Source organism: Aulonocara sp. 'chitande type north' Nkhata Bay, linkage group LG7, assembly GCF_057382095.1.
Source record: "Aulonocara sp. 'chitande type north' Nkhata Bay isolate Kocher_YH1m ecotype deep benthic linkage group LG7, A_spYH_male_GT1.1, whole genome shotgun sequence".
Lineage (NCBI taxonomy): Eukaryota > Metazoa > Chordata > Actinopteri > Cichliformes > Cichlidae > Aulonocara > Aulonocara sp. 'chitande type north' Nkhata Bay.
The window spans coordinates 8,976,541-9,000,863 of record NC_141350.1 but is presented as its reverse complement, the minus strand read 5'-3'; the positions used below and the strand labels follow the sequence as shown (position 1 = coordinate 9,000,863).

At 41.2% G+C, this 24,323-nt stretch overlaps 1 protein-coding gene across 5 annotated transcripts in view; it reads left to right on the top strand.

Annotated features, from left to right (window-relative positions):
- The window catches only part of LOC147324531 (serine/threonine-protein kinase WNK1-like), a 32,489-nt gene that overhangs the window by 5,120 nt on the left and 3,046 nt on the right, over nt 1–24,323 (top strand). For 2 of the 5 annotated variants that reach the window (XM_086298355.1, XM_086298354.1), the window contains 26 exons: nt 11,417–11,589; nt 12,174–12,394; nt 14,059–14,216; nt 15,739–15,827; nt 15,908–16,127; nt 16,249–16,350; nt 16,512–16,854; nt 17,388–17,521; nt 17,843–17,908; nt 18,292–18,327; nt 18,773–18,892; nt 19,131–19,229; nt 19,986–20,065; nt 20,155–20,314; nt 20,403–20,519; nt 20,604–20,717; nt 20,800–20,848; nt 20,963–21,106; nt 21,208–22,160; nt 22,258–22,329; nt 22,468–22,560; nt 22,671–22,989; nt 23,151–23,328; nt 23,417–23,610; nt 23,724–23,864; nt 23,969–24,198. In XM_086298355.1, coding sequence (XP_086154481.1) covers nt 11,417–11,589; nt 12,174–12,394; nt 14,059–14,216; nt 15,739–15,827; nt 15,908–16,127; nt 16,249–16,350; nt 16,512–16,854; nt 17,388–17,521; nt 17,843–17,908; nt 18,292–18,327; nt 18,773–18,892; nt 19,131–19,229; nt 19,986–20,065; nt 20,155–20,314; nt 20,403–20,519; nt 20,604–20,717; nt 20,800–20,848; nt 20,963–21,106; nt 21,208–22,160; nt 22,258–22,329; nt 22,468–22,560; nt 22,671–22,989; nt 23,151–23,328; nt 23,417–23,610; nt 23,724–23,864; nt 23,969–24,198 — 4,605 coding nt within the window. The remainder of the gene's footprint in view (nt 1–11,416; nt 11,590–12,173; nt 12,395–14,058; nt 14,217–15,738; nt 15,828–15,907; nt 16,128–16,248; nt 16,351–16,511; nt 16,855–17,387; nt 17,522–17,842; nt 17,909–18,291; nt 18,328–18,772; nt 18,893–19,130; nt 19,230–19,985; nt 20,066–20,154; nt 20,315–20,402; nt 20,520–20,603; nt 20,718–20,799; nt 20,849–20,962; nt 21,107–21,207; nt 22,161–22,257; nt 22,330–22,467; nt 22,561–22,670; nt 22,990–23,150; nt 23,329–23,416; nt 23,611–23,723; nt 23,865–23,968; nt 24,199–24,323) is intronic. The other 3 variants (XM_086298356.1, XM_086298357.1, XM_086298358.1) reach the window with 3 other exon arrangements.

The following is a 24,323-nucleotide window of genomic DNA, read 5'->3' as shown; positions in this document are numbered from 1 at the left end:
GGTCATCCAGGTGTTAGCATGCCTTCAAGATGTACAGAGATGGTAACACTGGGTGGTATATGTTTACACACATTATTTTATTTAGATATGTTATCTTACCCTAGTTTCATTAGTCCAGTGTTAGGGGCATTTGATGATACTAGAGGTGCATATATTTAACGTAACAATTACAATGAGATTTAAGATTGAGTTGTTTAAGAAAGGAGTAGAGATCCAAGAAGTTAATTTAATTGGCGTCCTGCTAATACTTGAGTCATTGATGCACAATAAAGCTTGCAACATATTTGTTAAGAATTTGGCGTGCCAGCTATGAGCAATAGCGTATCTTGTGGCTGCTTGCTGGTGAAACGAGCCAGGCAGGTTTCCCCTTATAGGACCTTCAGTTTATCTCTAACATGATTAAAATGAAATGGTCACATTTGTAGTCCCATGCCTTAATGCTCTTTATATACACATACACACACAAATAAACATGTAAATCTTTTTTTTTAATTCATACATTTTTTTTAGAGATTATGTAGATGTAAATAAACCTTAAATTCTTCTGCAGTTTGATTTCACTCTGACCAAAGGCAGCAATTGCAGGATATGCAGCAACTTTGCCTGAAAACTGTCTTTGAAATTTTAATGAAGTGGCCCTGGCTTTTTCAACCTATAAGGCAATCTGTGCTATAATTGACTGAGAATTTTTATTTGTTCACCTTTATTCACCCACTAATGAACCCCCACAGTTGTTTCACACTGCAGACATGTCTGAAGGATAAGTAGGTCACCCCAGAGAGGAAGTTGAGGAGGGACCAAAAATAAAAAAAGAAGAAATTAAGGAACCTCCCCCTTTGGCTCACTATTGCATTTTCAACTATTCAGTCTTCCAGTTGCTGCTTCCACGCCTCCTTCCTCTCAAATACAGATTGAAAGATGAGTAAGAATACTCCAGGCATCCTGTATAAACTATGGCAGCCCTCTGTCCAGCTGGCCGATGGCATCCGCTGGAAGTGACATGCTACAAGTATTTTAACAGAGACCTCATCACATTTCATGAATCAAGGTTTTCAGGTTTACTGTAAGAGTTTAATTTTCTAATTGTGACAAATTTGGATAGAAATGTCACTGAGGAAAGCATTAATGGGATTGCTCACTAAAAGCACAAGGTAGGCAGTAAACCCTATCTCAGCCTGAGGTCAAAGATTGGTGACACGAGGAACAACTATGTTGTACCAGTTTTACAAACAACAGTAGAACAGAAATACTTGGTGTGATACTGGTTCCCTTCTCACTCTTACTGTATAAAGGTCATGTCCTTTTTAGCTTGAGTCACTGATTTAGATTTTGAGAACACTATGGTAATTTCTAACCTTTATTCAGTCAGGGTCATGCAGAATATTTCTTCACAGAAAGAACATTTTTGGGTGGCTTTTTATTTAACCTGTAGGGAGCTGGTGAGGAAAAACTAACTTTGCAGTTGTTGTTTTTTTAATTGTATGGTTGGACTTTCACTCTTTGAATGCCATTCTGAACAAAAATTTTATTCCATAGGTTTCAAAGTGATACTATCAAACATATCAAATTTAAAAATACATTTAAAGCACCACATGCTTGAGTTTAGTTTGTAGAAAATAAAAGCAGCCACTGTAGTAGTATTGATCAGAAACATTTTAACAATATTCCCCACATGTTAAGGTTGTTTATTAATGGATGAAGGTTTTAAATACAGTTGCAAACTTAATGTTAAACTCTGCTTAAGTTTCAGATTTTAACAAATAAGAAGGAAGACAGATGACCTTTCAGTGGTTGTTTATCTATATAGTTTAAGAACTTTTTTTCTTTTTTGGGGTGGGGTGAGGGGTGATATACTCAGTAAGCACTGTATTGGTTTCTCTTCTAATTTGACTGGATATCTGTTTTTAATTCAAAGTCAATTAAAATGTGATAATAATACTATTAGATTGTGAAAGAGCCTGGATCTGGCAACTTTTTTTTTTCTTACTCCCTGATAATTTGCGTGGCAGTCACCGTGATCTTTGACCTCGATGTCATGTTACATTGTTAAGAGAACACCAAATATTTCCACAGATGCTGCATTTAATGCAACTAAATAGCAAACGGTGACACTTTTTAACATGGCTTTCAGCTGTTTGTCACATCTTAGCCAGAGGGCTCCATCTTGACCTTAGTGTCAGTGTTAGAGCCGAGATAGAGCCGATCCTCGGCATTATCGTTAGCATTTTTTCCTTTGTCTATTTTTAGGCCTGTTAGGCCAGGTGTAGCACTGAATTTAGACTTCTGTTTAGGCGTTATGAAATAGCGTATAATGTTCTTCCAGCAGAAGTCCCGCCACATGTTGGAGTTAGTCGTGGTAAACTGTGTCTCCCAGATCCGTGCCCACCCATCTTCTGTAATCACAATGTCCATTTCTTTTTCCCATTTCTGCTTTATGTAAATCGTTGAGTGCCCTTTGAGCTTAGTCAGACATTTATACAGTTTACTTATCAAGGCTCTGTTACTCCCAGAGTAATAAGCATCAATGAAAATATTAACAATCGAGAAGTCTCCACGGACACAGCTCTTCAGTCTTTTGCCAATATAGTCACGGAGTTGCAAGTATCAAAAAAAGTCTTGTTTCCCGAGATCGTAAGTCTTGCATAGGGTATCAAAAGCCATAATTTTAGATTTTACAATAACCAAACACCCAGCAGTGATTCCATACCACACCCATTGTTTAAATCTACTATCGTGGGAAGCAGGTAGAAAATCAGGGTCATACGCTGGCCACCTCAGAAGTTTTATCTCTTCCTGGAGTTGCGCCTGCTTGACCACTCCCCTCCATATTTTTAATGTAAAAGTGACCCAGTGGCTGGGCGTCAAGGTATCGTCCAAATCAGAAGCCGCGTGACCAAGTCTAGACTGGATTGGCGTGTCTGAGAGAGACATCTCAATAGTCTTCCACCTCGCACAAAAAGATGGATTACACCAACACACCAAGGACCTCAGCTGAGCAGATAAGTAGTAATTCCTTAATGAAGGTAGAGCCAAGCCCCCTTTGTCTTTCGGCAACTGCAAAGTAGAGAACTTCACCCTTGGTCTTTTGTTAAGCCAAATGAATCTCGAAATCTGCTTATTCCATTCCCTGAATTGCTTCTCTGGAATTTGAATAGGTAAAGCAAGAAAAAGATAGAGTAGTTTGGGGAGAATATTCATTTTAATTATCTGTATCCTGTTGCCAAGGTCGAGAGGGAGCAAGGCCCAAATGTTGAGATCGCTATATATTTCTCTATTAATACGACTGTAATTAATATCGTACAGTTGTGTCAGATCTCTAGGCAGAAACACTCCCAAATATTTGATAGCAGTTGCCTCCCAATTAAACTTGAATTTTGCCAGTAGTGTCTGGTCCGGAGAAAAATTAAATGACAGAACTTGAGTTTTTTTGACATTAAGGACATACCCTGAATACAGGCCATATGTTTCCAACATCCCCATTAACACTGGTATACCTGAGCTGGGATCCATGATTGTCACCAAGACATCATCTGCGTATAAACACACCTTGTACTCGTCCCCTCCTATTACAATCCCTTTCAACGATGTTTCCTGACGTATAGCCTGGGCTAGAGGTTCGATAAACAAGTTGAAGAGGTAGGGGCTTGCTGGACACCCCTGTCTACATCCTCGTTCTAAAAAAATAGTATCGGAGAGGCTACCGTTAATTTTTATTCTGGCAGTAGGGAGAGAATAAAGAGCTTGGAAACATCTTATAAACTCGCTACAGAAACCAAATCTTTTCATCACTAGGAAGAGGAAGTCCCAATTCACTGAATCATATGCTTTTTCAGCATCTAAGCTAAGAATAATTTAGCTTTTTTTCTTATTATTAATGTGTTCGATGATGTGTAAAGCTCGTCTAATATTATCGTGGGTTTGTCTATTTTTCAAGAAACCCGTTTGGTCTTCATCAATCAAAGAAGGCATTACAGCATCCATTCTTCGCACCAAAATAGTTGTGTATAGTTTATAGTCTGAGTTCAGGACACTTATCGGCCTATAAGATTTGCAGTTTAGTCTATCCTGTCCCCCCTTTGGCAAAACCGATATGAAGGCCTCCTTCAAAGAGGGAGGTACCAGACCTCCTTTCAAAATGTAGTTAAAACTAGTTTCCAACAGGGGAAGAAGGCTTTCCCTCATGGTTTTGTACCATTCGGCAGGGAGCCCGTCGGTACCTGGTGATTTATTGGATTTAAGGCTGGAGATAGCTTTAATTATTTCTTCCCGAGATATTAAGGACGTTAACTTACTATTTGCTTCTCGACCAATCGTAGGCAGGTCTAAGGAATTCAAAAAGTCAGTCATCTTATTTACATCACCCTGAGTAGATTGACTATATAAGGATTTGTAATACTTTTCAAACGCTTTTTGAATTTTATCCAGGTCAGTTACAACATTGTTACCAACCGGGTCTCTAATCTTATAAATATTATTTTCAGCTTGCTGTTTTCTAATCCGCCACGCCAACTGCTTCGCCGCCTTAGGCCCCGCCTCATAATACCTCTGTTTCATGAACCTTATGTTTTTCTCTACTTCTTCGCTCAATATCTTATCTATCTCCTGCTTAATCTGTCTGATCTGATGGGTTACTGTAGTATTTTTATCCTTTAGACCTTACTGTTCCAAGGCCATTAATCTATTCTGCAGTTGTAACAATTCTTGTGACTTTTTCTTTTTAATCATGGTCGACCACGCAATTATTTTTCCTCTGAGGACAGCTTTGGCTGCATCCCATACAATACTGTGATTTGTCTCTCCATTATCATTGTCCTGCAGGTACAAGTTAAGATCGGCTGTCATTTGTTTCACAAAAGCGGGGTCATTTAACATACCGGTATTTAGTCTCCACAAAGTTGTCTTCCGTGTCCCGTCCAAATGTAACGTTATATAAATTCCACTGTGGTCAGAGACATCTCTTGGACCTATTCTGCAATCTTTTATCCTGTGTAAATCCCTATTAAACATAAAACAGTAATCTATCCTCGAATACACTGAGTGTCGAGCAGAGTAAAAAGTGAATCCTGACGCTGACCCATGGCTAGATCGCCACACGTCAATAAGCCCTAATTCCGTTAACATTCCTTTAACCCGTTTCCCTCCAGACGTGCTTTTCCTGTCCCTATTATTTGAGTCTAATCTGGGATTTAACAGTAAATTAAAATCTCCTGCACAAATAAGAGTTCCCACCGTTTCCTTAGAGATCAAATCAAATATCTTCTTAAAGAAGCTTGCGTTGCTTCCTGGGGGTGCATAGACATTTAATAGTGTGACCGTCTTATTCTCTATTCTACCTTTTACTAAAACAAACCGACCTTCCTTATCACTTATAGTAGATATATGTTCAAATTTTATTTTATTTGAGATAAGGATAGCTACTCCTCGTTTTTTCCCGGCCCTATACGATGAATAAAATGTATGTCTGAAACCCATCTTTTTTTAATTTCTCATGTTCTGCATTAGTTTCTTGCCAATATGCCAAGTCTACTGTCTCCTTTTTCAATTTGGCAATTAATTTGCTTCTTTTAATAGGGCTATTCAGGCCATTTACATTTAGTGACAGCATTTTATAGAAATTATAAGCCATCAAGTGGATATGTGGAATACAACATAATCAACCCAGACCTCAGAACATCACAACCAGAACTCACTGAACAACAAACACACAAAACATTAACAGGAGCTTCCAATACAAAGGATATAACAGCATCCTTTGACATTGAGGGGACTGGCCACAGGGTGGGGCCCCTCATCCGACAAGAGGGGAGTGACCGACAAAAAAGCCAAAAAAGGGCAAAAAATAAACGAAACAGTCTCTTATCGCTACTAGACATAACGTGGTGGTTCTCTAACCATGTCCGTAGGCACCAACCTAAAGAAATATGAATTCTGAAGGATACGAAAGTCAGTGTTCCTGCGGTTAGATTATCAAAACTCTACCGCCAGCTATCTCACCGTTGTCCCGCCATCAGCTGTTCACTCGTCTGCTGACACTTTTTCTTGCTCCCTCCGGAATGCTTGGAGTTTTTCCCGCACGTGCTGCTGGAAGCCGCCCCTGCAGTGTGCTGTCTGCGTTTCCCAAGGAAGTAGCTGCTTTATCGTGTCCTCTGTCATCCTGTTGGTTTGGTTCCCCAAGGTGATCTTACCCACGGCTATTCCCCGCTTTCTTAAATCCTCGGCAGCTTGGCTCGCGGTATTATATAGGACATTGCCTGACGCATAAAACACTCGCATCTTACTTAGTGGTGTCTGGAAACGGATCCCGTTGTCCTTCAAAGCCTTCTTAACTGGGATATATTCCCGTCTCCTTTTCTGCACTTCCAGGGAGTAGTCATGATTGAAATACACCCGTTTGTTTTGGATATGTACCCCTTTGTTCCACGCCGTGCGGAGAATCTCTTCTTTAACAGAGAACCGGAGGAAGCGCACTATTATTGAGCGTGGTGGGGCGTTCGGGGGTGGTTTCGGTCCCAACGCGCGGTGTGCGCGCTCAATGCCGAGAGCACGGTCCGGGCCGAAATCTTCGCCTAGGTGGTCTTTGATCAGATTTTCAACAAAGGTAGTCACCGACGAGCCCTCCGAGTTTTCCGGTACGCTGTAGATCCGGATGTTTTTGCGCCTAGCGCGGCCCTCCATATCGGACACCTTTTCCTGAAGCGCCCGTTGATTTTCCAACAGCTGCACAAGTGTATCCCTAACACCAATGTCCCAGCGTTCCGAGTCACCCATGTTGTCCTCGACGTGCTTTAGCCGACCAGTCATCTCCTCCACCTGATCCGCCATCTCGTGTAATCTTTGATTCAATTCCTTAGAGAGTTCGGCCATTTGCTTCTTTACATCCTCCCGAAATTCCGTACCGAATGCTTTGAAGTCACTCTTCAATTCGGTTCGCAATGTAGCCATTTCGGCCACCAGTACGCTACTCACAGCATCCCGAAGCCAACCCAGACCTTCACCTCGGTCGCCATCTTGTCCCGATGCGAGGCTTGCCTCACTAGCCGCGGCGTCCTTCTCCATTTCACAGTCAAGAATGTTTCGTAGCCCGTATCCTCCCTTTTTAGATTTATCCCCACTCATTCTTGAGTCGAAAAATGGCAATGTAGCCCTAATACAGCTCTCGAGTCCGGGGAAACACACGGTTGGTGCCGGAGGTCACTCTCTATGCGGCCATGCGGTGCTACGAGCCACCGGAAGTCCCCCGCTATTTGTCTTTTCAAATTATCCTGGACTTCTTTCAGCTCAGCGACAATGTTAGCTTCAATTGCCTCCATAGCTCCGTGTAGCTTTAGCTTGCTAGCACCGGCAACTTCTTTCGGTGAAAAAACTCCTTCCTCCGCACTTTCTTGCCGAATTCCTCTTCTTTCTCTTGTTACCCCCTGGCATACAACTATGAATATTCTTAGTTGTGTTATAACATGTCAATTTTCAAGGGGTAACCAGACCGCCCAGGAGCTGAAAGATTATGCTGCAACCAGTTTCCTCACCATCCGGAAGTCCGCTTCAAACACCTTTAAACTAAAATCATCACTCAACATAGTGTTATTCTTCCATAAGTCTCAGAAGATACATTTATGCATATTCAGTAATCAGTTGAAAGAGCTATGTTGTGCTATTACTGTGATAAAACTGATTAGGTACAAGTAGAATAAAAGGGTCAGTAACTACATCCAGAATAATTAAACATACTAGGAATGGTTATTCTGGAAGACATTGATATTTTAGTATAGTTTATGTTGGTCATTTTAGTTTTTCCATTGTTTTCAGTTTTTCTTGATGGGTTATTACTGTTTGGAAAGTCCCTGTCTGATATCGCTGCTGTTTTCTTTATCTAGTCAGTCACTAATTTTGACCCAAGAATATTTATTTTATTTAATTTGTAAATATCCTAAAGGCAACTAAATATAAGGGGAGAAATGCGTTGTTTAAAGTTCCTATTGACACAAAGTCACTTAAAAATGAAAGAGTTATTTTGACACCATTTCAGTTGACCTCACTGCACGGGATTTCTGGAGACAGTTGGGTACTTTCCCAGTGACAGTATAAGCAAGACATGACACAGACCAGAGAGCTCTTTAAAGTAACAGTCAAAAGAGGGTGTGATGTGTTGTCGTCCCTTTTTCGTTTAACTTTCATTGACAAAGCAAGGGAAAGGCGTGCCTGGAGTATGTGGAAGATCTTCATGTCCCTGACCATGTTGCACAGCCCCACTGCTGAGGGTCTTGTACCACCAAATTCTCTGGTGGGAACCTGTGATAAATAATTCTCAAGCTGAAGGAACATGTCGAATCAGCTTGGTTACCTTGTACCTCTCTGAAATCAGCTCACGGATAATAGCGGACCAAACGGAATGTAGCTTTGGCAGCTGTAGAAGCAAAAATGGGAATTCAAAAATTGAATTCAGCAAGGACATAAAGGATGGCTTTCACTCAGTGTTGGCAGAAATTCTGGCAAAACCCAAACACTTCAGAAAGGGGAAGCAGTGCTTTGTACACAGTGCATGCAGTGGAGATTGAGTGCTTCACGCTTCACCTGGACACAATTTGGGGTGTATAGGACATGCTAGAGTGGGGATTTCTATAGACCGATCAATTTTGTGCGTCTATAAAGTGAGCTAGGGGGATTTCAAGCAAGTTAAATTTGATCTTAACTGCAAACTATTCTGTTCTTAAAAGATTGCACCCCACCCAAACTGCTCTCAAATTACTGTGCACAGTTGTGGCAGGCTTGTAGCATGCTGGCTCCAGACTGGACCTTGTTTTTGCCTATTTGTTTTAAGGAGTTTCATGTGGCCCTTTTGAAGGCAGTATTAGACTTTGGCTTTGTCTTTTTATTCAGTTTGTACATCAGCATGTCATGGCCTTTACCTGCCCACCACCTACTGATGCCAACCTTTTTTTTTTTTTTTTCATTCTTTTTTTTTAATTAAAAAAAAAAGAAAGTTAAATGATAAATGATGGCCTATAGTAAAATCAAAGTAAGTTAAATATAAATATAATGTACATAGAGAGAGCGCTGCATAAACAAAACAAAAGTACCTCAGTAAAGTCTGGACGTTTTAGGGCTAGATCAGATGATCCTGAACTCCTCCCTGGTCCTAGTGATGTTCCATAGTGATGGTCGTAGTAGATGGCTGCCCCCTCCCTGAGCCTGGTTCTGCTAAAGGGTTCTTCCTGTTAAAGAGGAGTTTTTCCCTCCCCACCGTCACCAAGTGCTTGGTCATAAGGGGTTGCCTAGGGGTTTTCTTTTTATTATTGTAGGGTCTTTACCCTACAATATAGGATGTTTTGAGACAACTTGTTGTCACTTAGTGTTTTCTCTGGGCTGGAATGGTGATCACTCCTTCAGAGGCATAGGCTGCTAAGCCTGTACCAGAGGGGTGGTTTTGTACCTACAATGCAAATGCTTGTATTCATACAAAGGTTTCATATTTGGGCGGGTGGAGGTTTGGGTGTTGCTCTGAGGCTGTGAATACTGCTGTTGATGTTTTGCATGACTGTTTTGACAGAGGGAAAATTACTGTCCAGCTAGATAAATGGATAAATCCTCTGGAAAGTAGGTCATTAGGTCCAGTTGCAGTTTCAGTTGGTGGAACCTTAATTCTTCCATCTTCTGTCACTGGTGTTTCCTTTCAGTGATTCCAGATTTATTGTCCTTCCTTACTCCTTATTGTTGCTCCTCAAATTTTTTTTCCCTCAGTTTATCAATTTGTTTCCCTCAGACATTACGCAAACATCCAAGATATCTCCCGTTAAGGCTTTTTGGTCAGTTATGTTTTTGTTCAAGTGATGTCAGTTACTGGAACATTTTTGCTATCACATACTTGCAGTCAAGAGCTCACACTGCACTAAAACAATGGGCTGAATTTCCTGGACAGCCTGGCCTATGGCCAGTTTTACCAGGCTTGTTTAACTTCTATGGGTTTACTGCTCTGTAGTCATACAGCCTATAAATGTAGGTCATGCTAGCAATTGACAGGAAACTAGAGTTTTTTACCCTGCAACATTTTTGTTAATACCCAGAAACTACAGGAGGATTTAATGTCATTCCTTCTGCATGCATCAGTCAGTTGATGGAATTTTAAGTCACACTTGACCAACAATGCTATCAGGTGTACATACATACTGCTATGATTCATTGACAGTTCATCAGCTGCCAGACACTTGACTCTTTGCTGAGAATACAGCGTCAGCCTCAGTTGCGCAATTGGCTCTATATATTCGTTGTTTATCTGTGATTGTTCACGTTTTAAATTTTCTTACTGACTAAATTACCATAGTTACTCTCATCTTTGGATGTGTGGCAGTGAAAATCTGAAACCATAACATGGAATCATGTATATTGATCGTGTTAACACGATTTGATAGTGGTGGAATAGGGGTTTTCTTGCTCAAAAAAAGATGACTCTGCACATGAGTACAGATCGTTTTCTTATACTTGACGTAATGTTTTGGGTTTGTTTGTTTTTTAAATTTCCCTGTTATTTTGGGCCATTCAATTAATGTAACAGGAGCCCTGGGCTAAAGTAAATTAAATGCCACTATCTGTCTTAAATCTTTAGTTACAAGGTTTTTACTTTAACTGTGTATTTTTAAAGTATATTTTTAAAAAAAATTTTTAGCCAAGCTTGATGCATTATTTCTTTGACATGATTGTCTTCATTGTGCTGATATCCCATATTTCTTACTGAGCACTGGCTCTTCTAGCATTTTGTTTTTCTTTACCCAAGGACAAACAGAGTTGGGTGCGTTTTTTTAGTATGCAGTCATCTTCAATAGAAAACAGGCAGCCTCATTCCTATATCCTACTGTATTTTTCCTTTTAGAAGAAGAATGTATACTTTATTGATCCCCTTGGGGAAATTCCTCTCTGCATTTAACCCATTCACTCAGTGAAGCAGTGGGCAGCCATTGGGCGCCCGGGGAGCAGTGTGTAGGGACAGTACCTTGCTCAGGGGTACCGCAGGGTAGCCGTTCAGTGGATTTGAACCACCGACCTTCCGATCATGGGGCCACCACTCTACCTACTGAGCTATCCCTACCCCTCTTTTATCAAAGCATATGTGAAATTTTTGAAAAACTAAAAGCATCTTGAAAACCTTTTCTTAGTTAAACTGCTAGTGGATTAAGAAATACTTTGTATGAATGTGTCTTTGTAGGTTTTCATTCATCCAGCTTAGAAGCTCCAAGCCCCTTAGCCTTTGTAGGAATGGGTGAATTCAGATACTAAAGAACAGATGTAGAGTTCAGGTGTTCCTAATGATAATTTTTTTTATTACCACACTGTACATTGTACCTTTTTATTATTCCGAATTACATGTGCATCTGTATAAATGGTGCTGCACTCACTGAGTGAAATCTTCCTTTTTCATCCCTTGTAGGATCGTAAGCTTTCGAAGTCGGAACGGCAGCGTTTTAAGGAGGAGGCTGGCATGTTAAAGGGACTACAACATCCCAACATTGTTCGCTTTTACGACTCCTGGGAAGGACCCTCCAAAGGCAGGAAGTGCATTGTGTTGGTCACAGAGCTCATGACTTCTGGGACACTCAAAACGTGAGTTACGGTGGCAGGGGATTTGTAGATGCAGGGCATATTCAGTATACACACTGTAATAGGATGGGTTCATCTTGTTTTGACTTACAGTTGATGTACAGATGTAAAAGTTCAGATGTAAAAAGCAAAACAAAAAAACCTCAAAACCATAATCTTAAAGTGGACTCTGAAGTTGATGTGGAGCCAGTGCAAGTGACATAGAACTTAGAAGACTTAGTTAGAAGCCTTGCAGTTGCATTCTGAACAACTTGCAGCTGAACACACATGATTGGTAGTTGACACTGAAGTATTAAATTGTTATATATTCATAAATTTTAACTTGGCTGGTCCGCATGTCAGTGTTAGCTTTTTAACTACTAGAAATTAGCCGATAACCACAGAAGCAATGTAGTTAGCAGCTGATACATTAATGTGAAAACATGATCAGTCCAGCATGTGTGTAACATTAACAGACTGTTAATTTCACAGGATAACCAATTCTTTTTTATTAAAGTGTTTTTTCTCTCAAGAAAAAGCCCAATGTTTAAGCTGAAAGTATAGAAAGTATTTTACCCTAGTGAATAATATGATCTGCTTTCCTGTAGATATCTGAAGCGGTTCAAGGTGATGAAAATTAAAGTGCTGCGGAGCTGGTGTAGACAAATCCTGAAGGGCCTCCACTTTCTTCACACTCGGGCTCCTCCAATCATCCACAGAGACCTTAAATGTGACAACATTTTCATCACAGGCCCCACAGGGTCTGTCAAGATTGGAGACCTGGGACTGGCCACCCTCAAACGCGCATCCTTTGCCAAAAGTGTTATAGGTACGAATCCAGTGGGTTTTCTGTTTTCTGTCCTGCAATGGGACAGTACCTTTTCTGGGGCCATGATAACATGTTTTATGGAAAATTATGGTGTGTAGATAAGAGATTGTTTTTCTGACGATGTGGTTCAAAAACAGACCACAGCGTTTCAGCTGTCTCTCAAACCACAGCTCAAAAGGAGGCCAAATACTGTGGTAATCTTAGGAAGATAACCACAAGGTTTTCTCTCTCTGCACTCATACAGTAACTAATCAAGTTTGGTCTTTGTACAGAGTATTTCTGTTCTATGTTTCTCCACAAAGAGAGAGTTTTTTTTTTTTCCCAGGCATCTACTGAATGTAAGTAGCGCCTAACATTTCTACTACTGTTAAATATTAATATTATGGTAGTTGTCGTGCCTTCTTGCAGGCTAACCTGGCCATGGCAAAAGGTATGGCCTTTGCTCCTGTCTTAGACTGGTCTTTGTTCTGTGGTTTGGAAATATGTGGTCTGTTTGCCAGTTTTACCAATGATGTTTAACATCTCTTTCTATGGGTTTGCCTCAACAGGTTTTTTATTTTTATTTTTATTTTTTTGGTGTTTGTCTCTTGATGTTTTTGAAAATATTTGCAGGACTGCAGAATCTTTTTGCTCCATCTTTGTGTCCAGGGAGCTCTCCCCACTTTCTCTCTGTCAGCATTTTGCAGTTTGTTTGTTTTTTGTTTTGTTTTGTTTTGTTTTGTTTTCTTTCTTTTCTTTTTCTTTTCCCTTTCACAGTCTTGGGTATGCTTTTAAAATGTAGGCTCTAGCCTCAGCTGTGCCCCATTCTGCTGTTTGGAATGAATAGGGTACTGCTGTTCATTGAGTAAGTATGATCTTTTATGGGCCTGGTAAGTCTGACAGTGTGCTGTCATACGCATCAATATCAGAAAAATACATTCAAATAACCAAATGAGTTTTTCTGTGTAAGACCTGAGATTGAATATAAAATAATCTACTAATATAAAAAGGCTTATGTGCACGGACACACTGTTGAGCACTGTTACTAGCTATGGGATCTGCTTCTCTCAGCCTTGACCATAACACTTTCTTCCTGCAGGGGAGGATGAAATGGTAAGTCAGACATCGAAAGGTGGGTGTACTATAAAAGGGAATGTTATTGTGGCTGTAAGGTAAGGTCTTGACAAAAGTTATTTCCATAGCTAGTCCTGTTTACATTACAGGGTCAATTGGCATTACTGTGAACAAATTCCACTTCGGCATGGGTATTATTCCTGAGTGGTTCATTTTAGAGGTAATATTTGAATGGTGCAATGTTATTTATTCAGGCTAACCAGTGTGTCCTGCACATTGGTTATCTCAGCTACACGTGTATATCCCATCATGTTAAGGTCTTACACAGACAAACACGTGCCTTCTTCTCAACAGTCTAACTGAGCCCAGCTTCTCCCTCCTTTTTTGTTTTCTCTCTTTTTTGCTTTCTTCCCCCTTTTTTCTTTTTTCTTTTTCCTCTTTCTTCCAACTTTCATCTCACAGGTTCTACTCCAGGGGATTTCAACAGGCTGGTCAATCTTCTCATCCTCCTCTTCCTCAACCCCTCATGGGTTAGAGGAGCAGAGGAGCAATGGGTTGTGAGAAGCCCACTCAATCAGTAAGGGAGTTCTGAATAGTTGTTTTGATTTAAGGTACCCCTGAGTTCATGGCGCCTGAGATGTATGAGGAGAAGTACGACGAGTCAGTGGATGTGTATGCCTTTGGAATGTGCATGCTGGAGATGGCCACCTCAGAGTACCCTTACTCAGAGTGCCAGAATGCTGCACAGATCTACCGCAGAGTTACCAGCGTAAGTCGTCTTTTCAACCCTCCAGTCACCCCTCTGCCCTGCGTTCACCTCTTCCTGTGTGCCAAGAAGGCTAATGTCCACTTCTGGAATCATTTCATGTTCCTGCTGACATGTCTTTAGTTTGCATTACTTTTATTTCTTCTGCTCTGATAATACTATTTATCTTCTTATTCTGTTTGAAGAACCTACAAGTTTAAAAAGAACAGAAGCTATTAATCCTAATAATCCTCCCTTGTCTTCCTTCTTTCCTGTATGTTAATTAAGCCATTAGAGTTGACTAATATAACACTAAACAAGTTCAGACCTGCTGTTTTCTGAATAACCAGCATGAGTCTTGTATGATCCCAGAGGGGCAGTGACTGTAAAAGGAAAAACACATTTTGTTTATTCATACGGATCATACTAATAGATGGCAATCCGCAGTCACCTATGGTTCATTTTCATGCAATCACTGGACACTTGGAGATAAAGCAGTTGAACTCACTCTGAGAGTGCTAGCTATAAAATTTCTTTTGAAGTCTATAGCAATACCTTCAGTTTATCATTAACCACAAAATAAAAATGGTCTTTCCACTCCATTGAACAGAGCATGTTCTTTGACATTTACCCCTGTGCTACGCTGAGTCATTGGAGTTATAAAAGCTTTTAAGGATGTAGTGTCACATGCTCTGGCTGTATTGTTAACTGCAGGAAAAATTGACTTTTTTCTTTCTTTTTTTTTCTGGCTTTTAACTCAACTGCTCAGTTCAGTCTTAAATTTTCCGGCACTTTCATTTGTCATGGCTTCAATTCATCGCCTCTCACCAGCCGTCCATTACTTTCTTATGCACTGTTTCTTCCAACCACTTATATTTCCCCTTCCACTCAAACGTGCATCTTGGTCAGTACCCCCTATTTTTGATGTTTGACCTTTTCTGAACATAGTAAAGTATCTGCATGTTCATGCTCTTCTTTAAAAAGGAAAAGGTTTCTCTGAGCTCAGCTAAATTCAGAGCTTAAAGGCAAGTGAGTCTGCAGGCTAGCAGTATGACATTAGAAATATTTTAAAAGCTATTGCTTGCCCAGTAGGCATTTTGCACCAGTGTTGAGATTGTACACCTACGTTGCATATAATACTAAGTTTATTGTTTTTAAGGCACAAATGGAATGTGGGAAGTATAACTTGTAAAACTTAAATTTATCAATGAGGAAGGATTGGATGACATTTAAAGAATTTTTTTTTTAAATAAATTTTGAAATGGAAAAAAGAAAACAAAAGACGCATTATTAAAAGCTGTTGAAAATTCCAAACGGGGTTCTTTTAACTTTCCAGTCAGAAAGAATTTCTTTCTCTTCACATTCTTTGTCAAAAGTGAAAGGGGAAGTTGGGTTAAGATGTTTGTCACTTCAAATGCCAACTGTTTTTGGTAGTGATATCAGGTCTCTGAGCTGAAAAACACAACAAGGTATGGGGCATTATCCAGTATAAGAAAAGATGCGGTGAAGACAATCATTCTCATTCAGAGTTCTGTGTTTCCTTTAGGGGGTGAAGCCAGGCAGCTTTGACAAGGTGGCCATTCCTGAAGTGAAGGAGATCATCGAGGGATGTATTCGTCAGAACAAGGACGAGAGGTCTCTTACTGAGCAAGTTCAGGGTGGTCTGCCTCACTACAAAAATGTCTTTTTGCTCACTGCTTGTTTCATTTGCCTAGGTACTCGATCAAGGACTTGCTGAACCATGCCTTCTTCCAGGAGGATACAGGCGTGCGTGTGGAGCTGGCAGAAGAGGAGGATGGAGAGATGCAAGCTATTAAGCTGTGGTTGAGAATTGAGGATGTAAAAAAACTCAAGGGGAAGTACAAAGACAGCGAAGCCATTGAGTTTTCTTTTGACCTCATCAAAGATGTTCCAGAGGATGTGGCTCAGGAAATGGTGAATTGAGCTTTAATGTTCTAGGCAGACTAATTGTGTTGGTGCATGACAAACAATATGTTTGTTTGTTTGCAGTTTTTAAACATTTACTGATGAACCTTTTGTCGCATTTTTGTTATAGGTTGACTCTGGTTATGTGTGTGAAGGTGACCACAAGACCATTGCGAAAGCCATAAAAGACAGAGTTTCTCTAATCAATCTTAAGAGGGCTCAGCGGAAGCAGGTATGATCGTTGCCCATCTACTGTTATGGTCACTGTTTACGTGCATGATTTTGTTAGATTTTTTTTAAAAATCTCAGCCACATGATCTAGGTGATATGCTTTAGTGTTTTCAAGGTGGGGTTCTTCTGGGTGATTTTATGTGTTCTCTCCTGTCTTTAAAGGTCAGAGAAGATCAGGAGAAGAGAAGGCTTGAAGAAGAACAGCAATCACAGCCCCCACAGCAAACAGGCCAACAGTCTGGCATAGAGGCGACTCAGTCACAGCCCGTTTCACAGCATGCATCTTACATGCCTCCACAGCCTAACCAACAAAGCTCACAGATGTCTGTCCAACCAGCAGCTCAACAGGGCCTTCAGACGTCTAACTACAACACTCAATCGCAGGGCGTTTCTTATGTTCCCCAGTCAACTGGGCAAATCCCAGTACAGAATCAGAGCTTAGCTGCTGTTCAGCCAGAGTCCGAAGAGCCCGAGAGTGACCAGCAGCTGCAGCACACTGGAGGTGGTATGTATCAAAGTAACAACACTTAACACTTCAGTGTATTGAAAATAAATATTGAGTATAAAAACTGAGTCAAGCAATCCCCCCCCCCCCCCCCCCCCCCCCCCCCCAAAAAAAACAAACAAACAAAAACAAAACATGGAAGTTGCTGGTTTGTGTGTTTGTTTTTCGTTTAGCTTAAAATAAAGAGGAATAATAACCAGTTTGGTTTTAGTTAGTACCCCACTTGCGCTCCTGCGTCCTCATGACTCCATGCAGTCACACCTTGTTGCACCAGTGCCCTGCTGCAGAGCCTATACATAACCATAATTTCACAAGCATACCAAGCAATGATTTTTTTTTTTTTTCAGGAGCTCAGAATAGTATTGTATTTCCCCTGTGCATACACTACGTATACTAGTTGTTGTACTTAAGTGAATTTATTAAAACATATTCTGAATCTGTTGTTTAAGGGGAAATGGCTAAAACATTGTTACTTTAAATAATTCTACAATCTTGAGTCTTCATAAATTAACCTTTTTGTCCTTTTTTCACAGCTTGGGACATGGGAGATAGACTAGCAGGTTCCTCTGTTGTTACTGAGGCTCAGCCCTCTCAGTCTGGAGTATCCTACAGCTCTTCCACTACTCAGACACAGAGTGATCAAATGCAGCAACAGCAGCTGGCAGTGGTGAGACATTAGTGCATAATAATGTGTGTTGTGGGTGATTTTGTTTTGGAATATTGTCTGTATTTTAAACCAAATGTTTAAGTTGCAGATTGGGGTTCTATTTATTGATTATCTATTTTTCCCATATCCCAAATGGCCCTTTTTGTTGTTGTTGTTGTTGTTGCCCTCACCACTGCTGAATGTACTTTTCCCTGTTACATGTAGACAGCTGTCACATGGCCTACCTGCAGTGTGTCTAGAATTCACATGCATGTGTTCATGATACAGTTTAGGGTCCTAGGCTTTTCTAATTTTTAGAACATGTGCTCTTATCTGTTGCAGGGTGGTCAGTCTGAAGTTGTTCCTGTTCCAAATGCCAACCAGACCGTCCCATTGACACCTGCACAGGTATATATCTATTAGTGTATGTCTAAATGTCTTTGAAGAGTAACTTCACACTACATGAAAACTTTTGCTTCACTGACATCCTCCATAAAAGCAAAGCTTGTGTTAATATCAGGTTCTGCATAACACCCTGGATACACTTCAGTATCACACCTGCAAATCTGAACTTCAACCTGTCAGAGTCAGCAAAAACAAGATACTCACATTGTGTGAAGTTAAACTTTAAAGCCTATATTCTTCGGTTGGGTGGCTGCGAAAGCAGAGCTGAGAGTTTCCTGGCCTGATCTTTTTTTTTTTTTTTTTTTTTTTTTTTTTTTCTCCTTTAGGTCTCTTTTCTTTTATCGGGTTTTCTACTCTTACACTTTGCTATGCTTTGTTTCTTATAGTATGGAGTTTACTACCAATCATCGCTCCCCCCTCAGGTAGATGAATACAATACACCCACAGTATTTCAGACAACTTGTTGTAGAAAACAAAATGCACTTATTATCAGTACTGGTCTGTACGTCAGGCTCTGGTAGGGTTGATGTAGCGGGTCTTTAGAGAAAAAATAATGTGAAATATTAGACCTTTAACATGTCTGCAAAACTCACTTTAGAGTTGACTTTGATTAATCCACACCTCAGTGGTGGCAAATAATACATCTGATTCAACTAACCTGATTCATACAGCTATGTTACTTAGCAGGTAAGTACAAGTCACTCAGCAAAAGAGCCCAAAGGAAATCTCTGAAAGGTTTAGATTGTAGAGAAACCAGACTTTCAGGAAGTTGCCTTAATGCCAGTCTGATGGTATCAGCTTTTATCTCAACCTACCTTTTTAAATCCTGTTTCTTCCCCTGTATCATTATGTGATCTGTTCATTTAGATTCCCTCCCAACAATCGGCAATGGCCCCATCTTCTCACCCGCAGCAGCAGTCAGAGAGCACCAGTGCTCCACAGAGCTCTCTACAATCACAGGCACAGACAGGAGCTCAGCATTTACAGGTGATTTTTCCCTCCCTTGCTGCTCTTTAACATGCAGCAGCTCACTTATTTTAAGACGCATTCTAACATGTCCTGTTTTGCTTCACCAAACTATAGTATAAATGTGATTCTGTCCATTTTTTATGTCTTTTTCTTTCTTTTTTTTCTTGTTCCTTTTCTTCTCTCTGAATGCTCTAATTACCACAACTGCCCCCCATTTCTTCTCCTTTGCATGTTTCTTATTTTGCATGACTCTTAGTCTTGGGCCAATGATCCAAGTACTCCTATCCTGTCTCCACCACTCAACGCAGAGCACCTATACTTCCTCTATCAGGCCTCGTGCCTTTCTGTTGTGCAGGTACTCTGACTTGTGTATGCTGATGTTTCTTGGTCAGGCGTGAACCATTTGGTTCAGACCTGGTTCCTGTTCCTTTAAATGTTCTGTGTCCATTTTCTTTTTTTAAAAGTATTTATTTTTGTTGTTGCTGTAAATTCATGTAGTTTCTGTCATAGTATCAGTTAACATTATCTTAAGTAGGGTGTTGCTTAATGATGCATGGAACTAAATAGTTTATTTTGAGCATCTCATGGCTCTTTTTTGCTTCTCATCTGTGAACTCTCTCCATACTCTTTCACGTGATTCTTGAATAGGTGGTAGAAGAGAGAGAGAGAGAAAAGAAAATGGCCATAAACAGTGTATTTTGCGACACCATGAAACAAACAATGGAGTGTAATATGAAATGATAGATGTTTTCATATTGTCATCTGATATTTTTCTTCATATCACACAGCCCTAGCTGTAAGTGGGATTAAACATAATTAATATCCATATAAACACAGCAGTGACAGAGGGTTACATTCAGATAGGAGCTGAAATAAAAGCTCCATATCACAGCAGTATTTACACTCCACCTGAAAGCTAAAAAATGGAGTCTCTTGCAACTGCCAGTTGCATGTTTCACCAGATTAAAGAGCTCCATCTAGTGGATGATATGATTTAAATTAGTGTACAGTTAATGCTGTGTAACCACTTGAAAATTGTATTGTGCCAAACAGCACTAGAACCTGCTTTTGAGGTGAAGTGTTTGACTTCTTAATGTTTCCTGTGTGTCAGGCTCCTGTGAGTGTTCCTCAGTCCACACCAGTGGAGCAGCCAGTGGGATCTTCTTCCCTAGCACCACCGTCTGTAGATAGGTAAGATGCAAGTTATTTTTTTAAAAGTCTGGTTTTCTCAGCACTGCGCAGCTTGTAAAACCTTCCTTTTGTGGATTTGTGTGTTTTAGCTGTCCATCAGATGCAGCTTCGGGTCTTAGTGATGGCAATGATGGTTCTACATCAGGAGGCCGCCATGAGGGACGCTCGCTGAAGCGGCAACAGCGGCGATCTGTACGCAGTCGCTCTCGCCACGAGAAGACGGCAAAGGCCAAGCTAAATGTTCTTAGTGTAAGAATTTTAACTAATGAGAATGTTTACATTCTTTTTTTAAGCTCTTAGTCACTGAACAGTTTTAATATAAGTAAATGTTTCACAGATCTCTAATATGGGAGACAGAGTAGCAGAGTGCCAGCTGGAAACGCACAACAGGAAGATGGTGACCTTCAGATTTGATCTTGATGGAGATAATCCAGAAGAAATTGCCCAGATTATGGTAGTAGTGCTTCTTTAGTTGTCACTCAAAAGATATTCACATAGTTTATTCAGAGCTATTGATCTTTTCCGTTTTCTCTTCCAGGTTGAAAGTGAGTTCATCTTGGAGACTGAGCGAGAATCATTCATTGACCATATCCGTGAGGTCATAGAAATGGCTGATGAGAAAGGAGAGCGCATGAAGGACAGCTTTCCTCAGGTATTTATTCACTACACGTCTCCTGTTAGGTGAATAACTATGACTGCCTGCGAACCCTCACTATGATTCTTTCTCTTTGCAGATGAGTGACCTCCAACAACAACCTGAGTTGTCTGTTCCCATGCTACCAGGTAAGCAAACGTGTCAGAAATATAGCTTTGTTCAATTCTTTTTTTTCTTTTTTGTTTTTGTTTTTGACTTTACACTCATATTTGGACCCCCCCCCCCCCCCCCCCCCCCCCCAGGTATTTCCCCCAGCACTACAGCCCAGGTGGTGCATTCAGCAGGACGTAGGTTCATCGTCAGCCCAGTGCCAGAGTCTCGACTCAGAGAGCAGTTCTTTGGAGGCGCTTCAACCAATACCTCAGTTGGAGAAGAGCCTGTTACAGGTGAAAGGAGCTTATTTATCTATTTGTAGCTTTCGATTTAAATGTCTTTTTTGTTTACAATTCATCCTCTTTTTTTTTTTTTTTTTTTTTTTTTTTTACAGCTCCTTTGGTGTCATTGGGCCTGTCTCTCTCTGCTCCATCAGCAACTCTCCAGCAGGCCTTTAATGAAGTAAAGCAGACTCGTATTCAGAAAGGCAAAACATTTGATGCCTCTGCTGCTGAGCAAGAATCAGTCACTCCCCACTCCGAGGCTGTCCCAAGCTCTAACAATATCACGACTTCTGTCGAGTCTGTAGCTTCCACCACTACTCCCACATTTCCTTCTCTGAAGTCTGGTGCAGCATCCTCGCCACCTTCGTCAGCTTCACCTGGGAGGGTTTCCCCTACACCAGTGTCTGTGCCACCCCAAACTGCTGGGAGTGACTGCAGTCCACCACCTCAGTCCTCCCATGAAACGACCCCTTCACAGTATCCAATAGCTGTTAACGTCCCTCCTTCCTCTGTTTCTCCTCCATCTACACAGCCCTCTGTCCCTGCTGTAATTGGATCTCAGCTGGGCAATAGTTCTATCTCCTCTGGCTCATCCAGTACTACTGGAAGTGTTCCTGCACCAGAGCAGCAGCCATTTAATAGTGCTGTTGCATGTTCTCAGCCGGTGAATTCATCCAACCATGCACCACAGAATACAGCCACCCAGCCCCCACTCCCCACCAACCAAAGCCAAGCCCAGCAGCAGCCAGTGGAGTCAGAAGGGGCTGAGATTCAGACAAAGACCGCTGGCAGAGATGACATCCATGCCCTTGAGCAGAAGCTTCGGTCTCTTTTTAAAGACCAGAGCTCTGCCTCCCAAGCACTGGATTCCAGTCAGAATGCAGGGACCTCCTCTCCTCCCACTGGGACTTCTTCCCCTCCACCCGGACCTGCCTCTGTGCCCCCTTCTAATCTTCCCCTCACCTCTGGGGCACAAAGTGTTCTGGGCCCGACAACCACTCCAGGGCAGATTGTAACTGTGGCAGGACATGCCCAGACTCCTCCAACGAAGCCCAGAGCACAGGTTAATGAATAATGCACCATCCTAAAATAAATCACTCACTGTTTTATTCTGATGATGTGTCATAACAACTATGTTTTAATTTTCCATGCTGGCTCAGACTTTACCTGGGGGTTTTGACCAAATTTCTACAGCTTCGTCTGATGTGCCCCCATTTCCTGGACCAAATCAGGTTAGGGCTATATTGTCTCTGCAATGATTCCTGTGCCATTAGCTCTGTTGATTTATTTATTTATTTTATTTTTTTAAACTAGCATAGGATGCTGATGTACTACTTAATGTGTTCCTTATATCTTTTATGCAACCACAGCAACCCCTAGATAATTTGGATGCCCAGTTGAGAAGAGCTCTAAGTCCAGAGACGGTTCAGGAAGGCAATGGTGTCATTGTAGGACGTTTCCAAGTAAGTTTTAGTTCCAGCTTAAATTAATGTGCCTAATTCATTCTTAGAAGCTTAAATCCCATAAAACATCAAGCTCAGTTTATTAAAATGATCTCTTCCTTCATACTTAGGTCTCTATTGCTCCTGATGGTGCAACCAGCAGTGCTCAAGATCCATCCAGTGTTGTTTCATCCTCTTCCCAGACGCCGTCCTCAACGTCCTCTTCTTCTTCTTCCACCTCTTCCTCTCCCTCCAGTCCAGAAAATACCTTTCACCGATCATCTCCTCTGCCTAAAGGACTCACTGAAGTTAATGCTGTCGATGGGGGCTCTTCTGTTTCTGAGAGTCAGCCCACCACTATTGGGCGCTTCACAGTGTCCACGAGCACCAGTGCGACATCTGAGCCAACCGCTGCCACTGGCTCTAAAGTGGGACGATTTTCAGTCACAGGTGTGCAGCAGGTTCACAAAAAGTGTGAAATTAAGTAATAAATTATTTAACTACTGATGTTAATAATCCGTTATTTTAATCACACCAGTTGATAGAGATTAACCTATTATAACACAGTAATGACCTTTTATTTTTCATGTATTTATTTATTTTTAACCCAGTGACCCCTGGTCCAGCAGCTAGCTCCAGTCCAACACATGACTGCAGCGTGCAGAATGGACCATCATCCTCAACTTCTGATTCTCATGTCACACATCCACATTATAGTAGTGGGAATGATGATGACTCGGAGACTGATGATGAAGCCTTGCAAAAAGAAATCAGTCGTCTGAGGGAGAAGTATGTTACATATTTGTTGTCCTGTCTTATGTAAACTTTGCTTCACAGCTCAGGGGAAATTTGGCTTTAATTTTCTGTCTCTCCTCAGACACATGATGGAAATTCAGGCCTTGCAGGCTCGTCAGAAAGAGGAGATAGAGGGCCTGTTCACTCGCATGGGAAAAACTCCTCCTCCTTCTGTGCTCTCCCCTGCTGTGGCCATGCCTGGAGGACGACGAAGGCTAAAAAGCAAAAGTCACAAATCGGCTCGCAGTAGTGGACAGCCCAGCCCTGTACACTCAGGTAATATGATACACAATCTGTTTCTTGTTATGCGTCCTTTGTTTTTTCTTTTTTTGAGTATGTCAGTGTTCTCTTGTTTAAATATTGATTGTAATCTGTATTGTAATCTTCAGCTCAGAGCCAAGGTTCAGAGTCCCCTCCAAAGCAAAGTTCAGCCTCAGTAACAGAGACCTCAGAAATTGCAGCAGAGTCTGTAACACGGTCACAGCTCACATCCTCTCCATCCATGCCAAGCCTCAGCAATTGCTCCACAGGTATGTGCAACTCCAGCTTTTAACAGTCAGCTGCTTCATTTGAATTTTATGATGTAAACTGAATTTTCTAGTGCACATCTGATGCCTCTTGTCTATATATTTAGGATCAAGTGGGATTAGCTCCACAAATGGTTCAGGACACTTGCAGGCTGAGTGTTCTACCCTGTCCCAGGCCACTGGAGCCCCTCCTGCTGGCTCTAACACCCAGAAGGGTAAGGGGACCTTCACTGACGACCTGCACCAACTGGTGGATAACTGGGCCAGGGATGCCATCAGCCAATCCCAGGGGAAGAGAGGCCCTAAAACTGGAGCACAGGGAGGGTTGGGACTTGATGTAAGCATTTGGTATTCTTTGAATGTTTAAAAAAAAAGTCAAAGTATTTCATGACTGTGTTTTAATGTTTACTTTTTTTAGTACTAATCGTGCATATTGAACAATAACAATTTTTCTTTAACAAT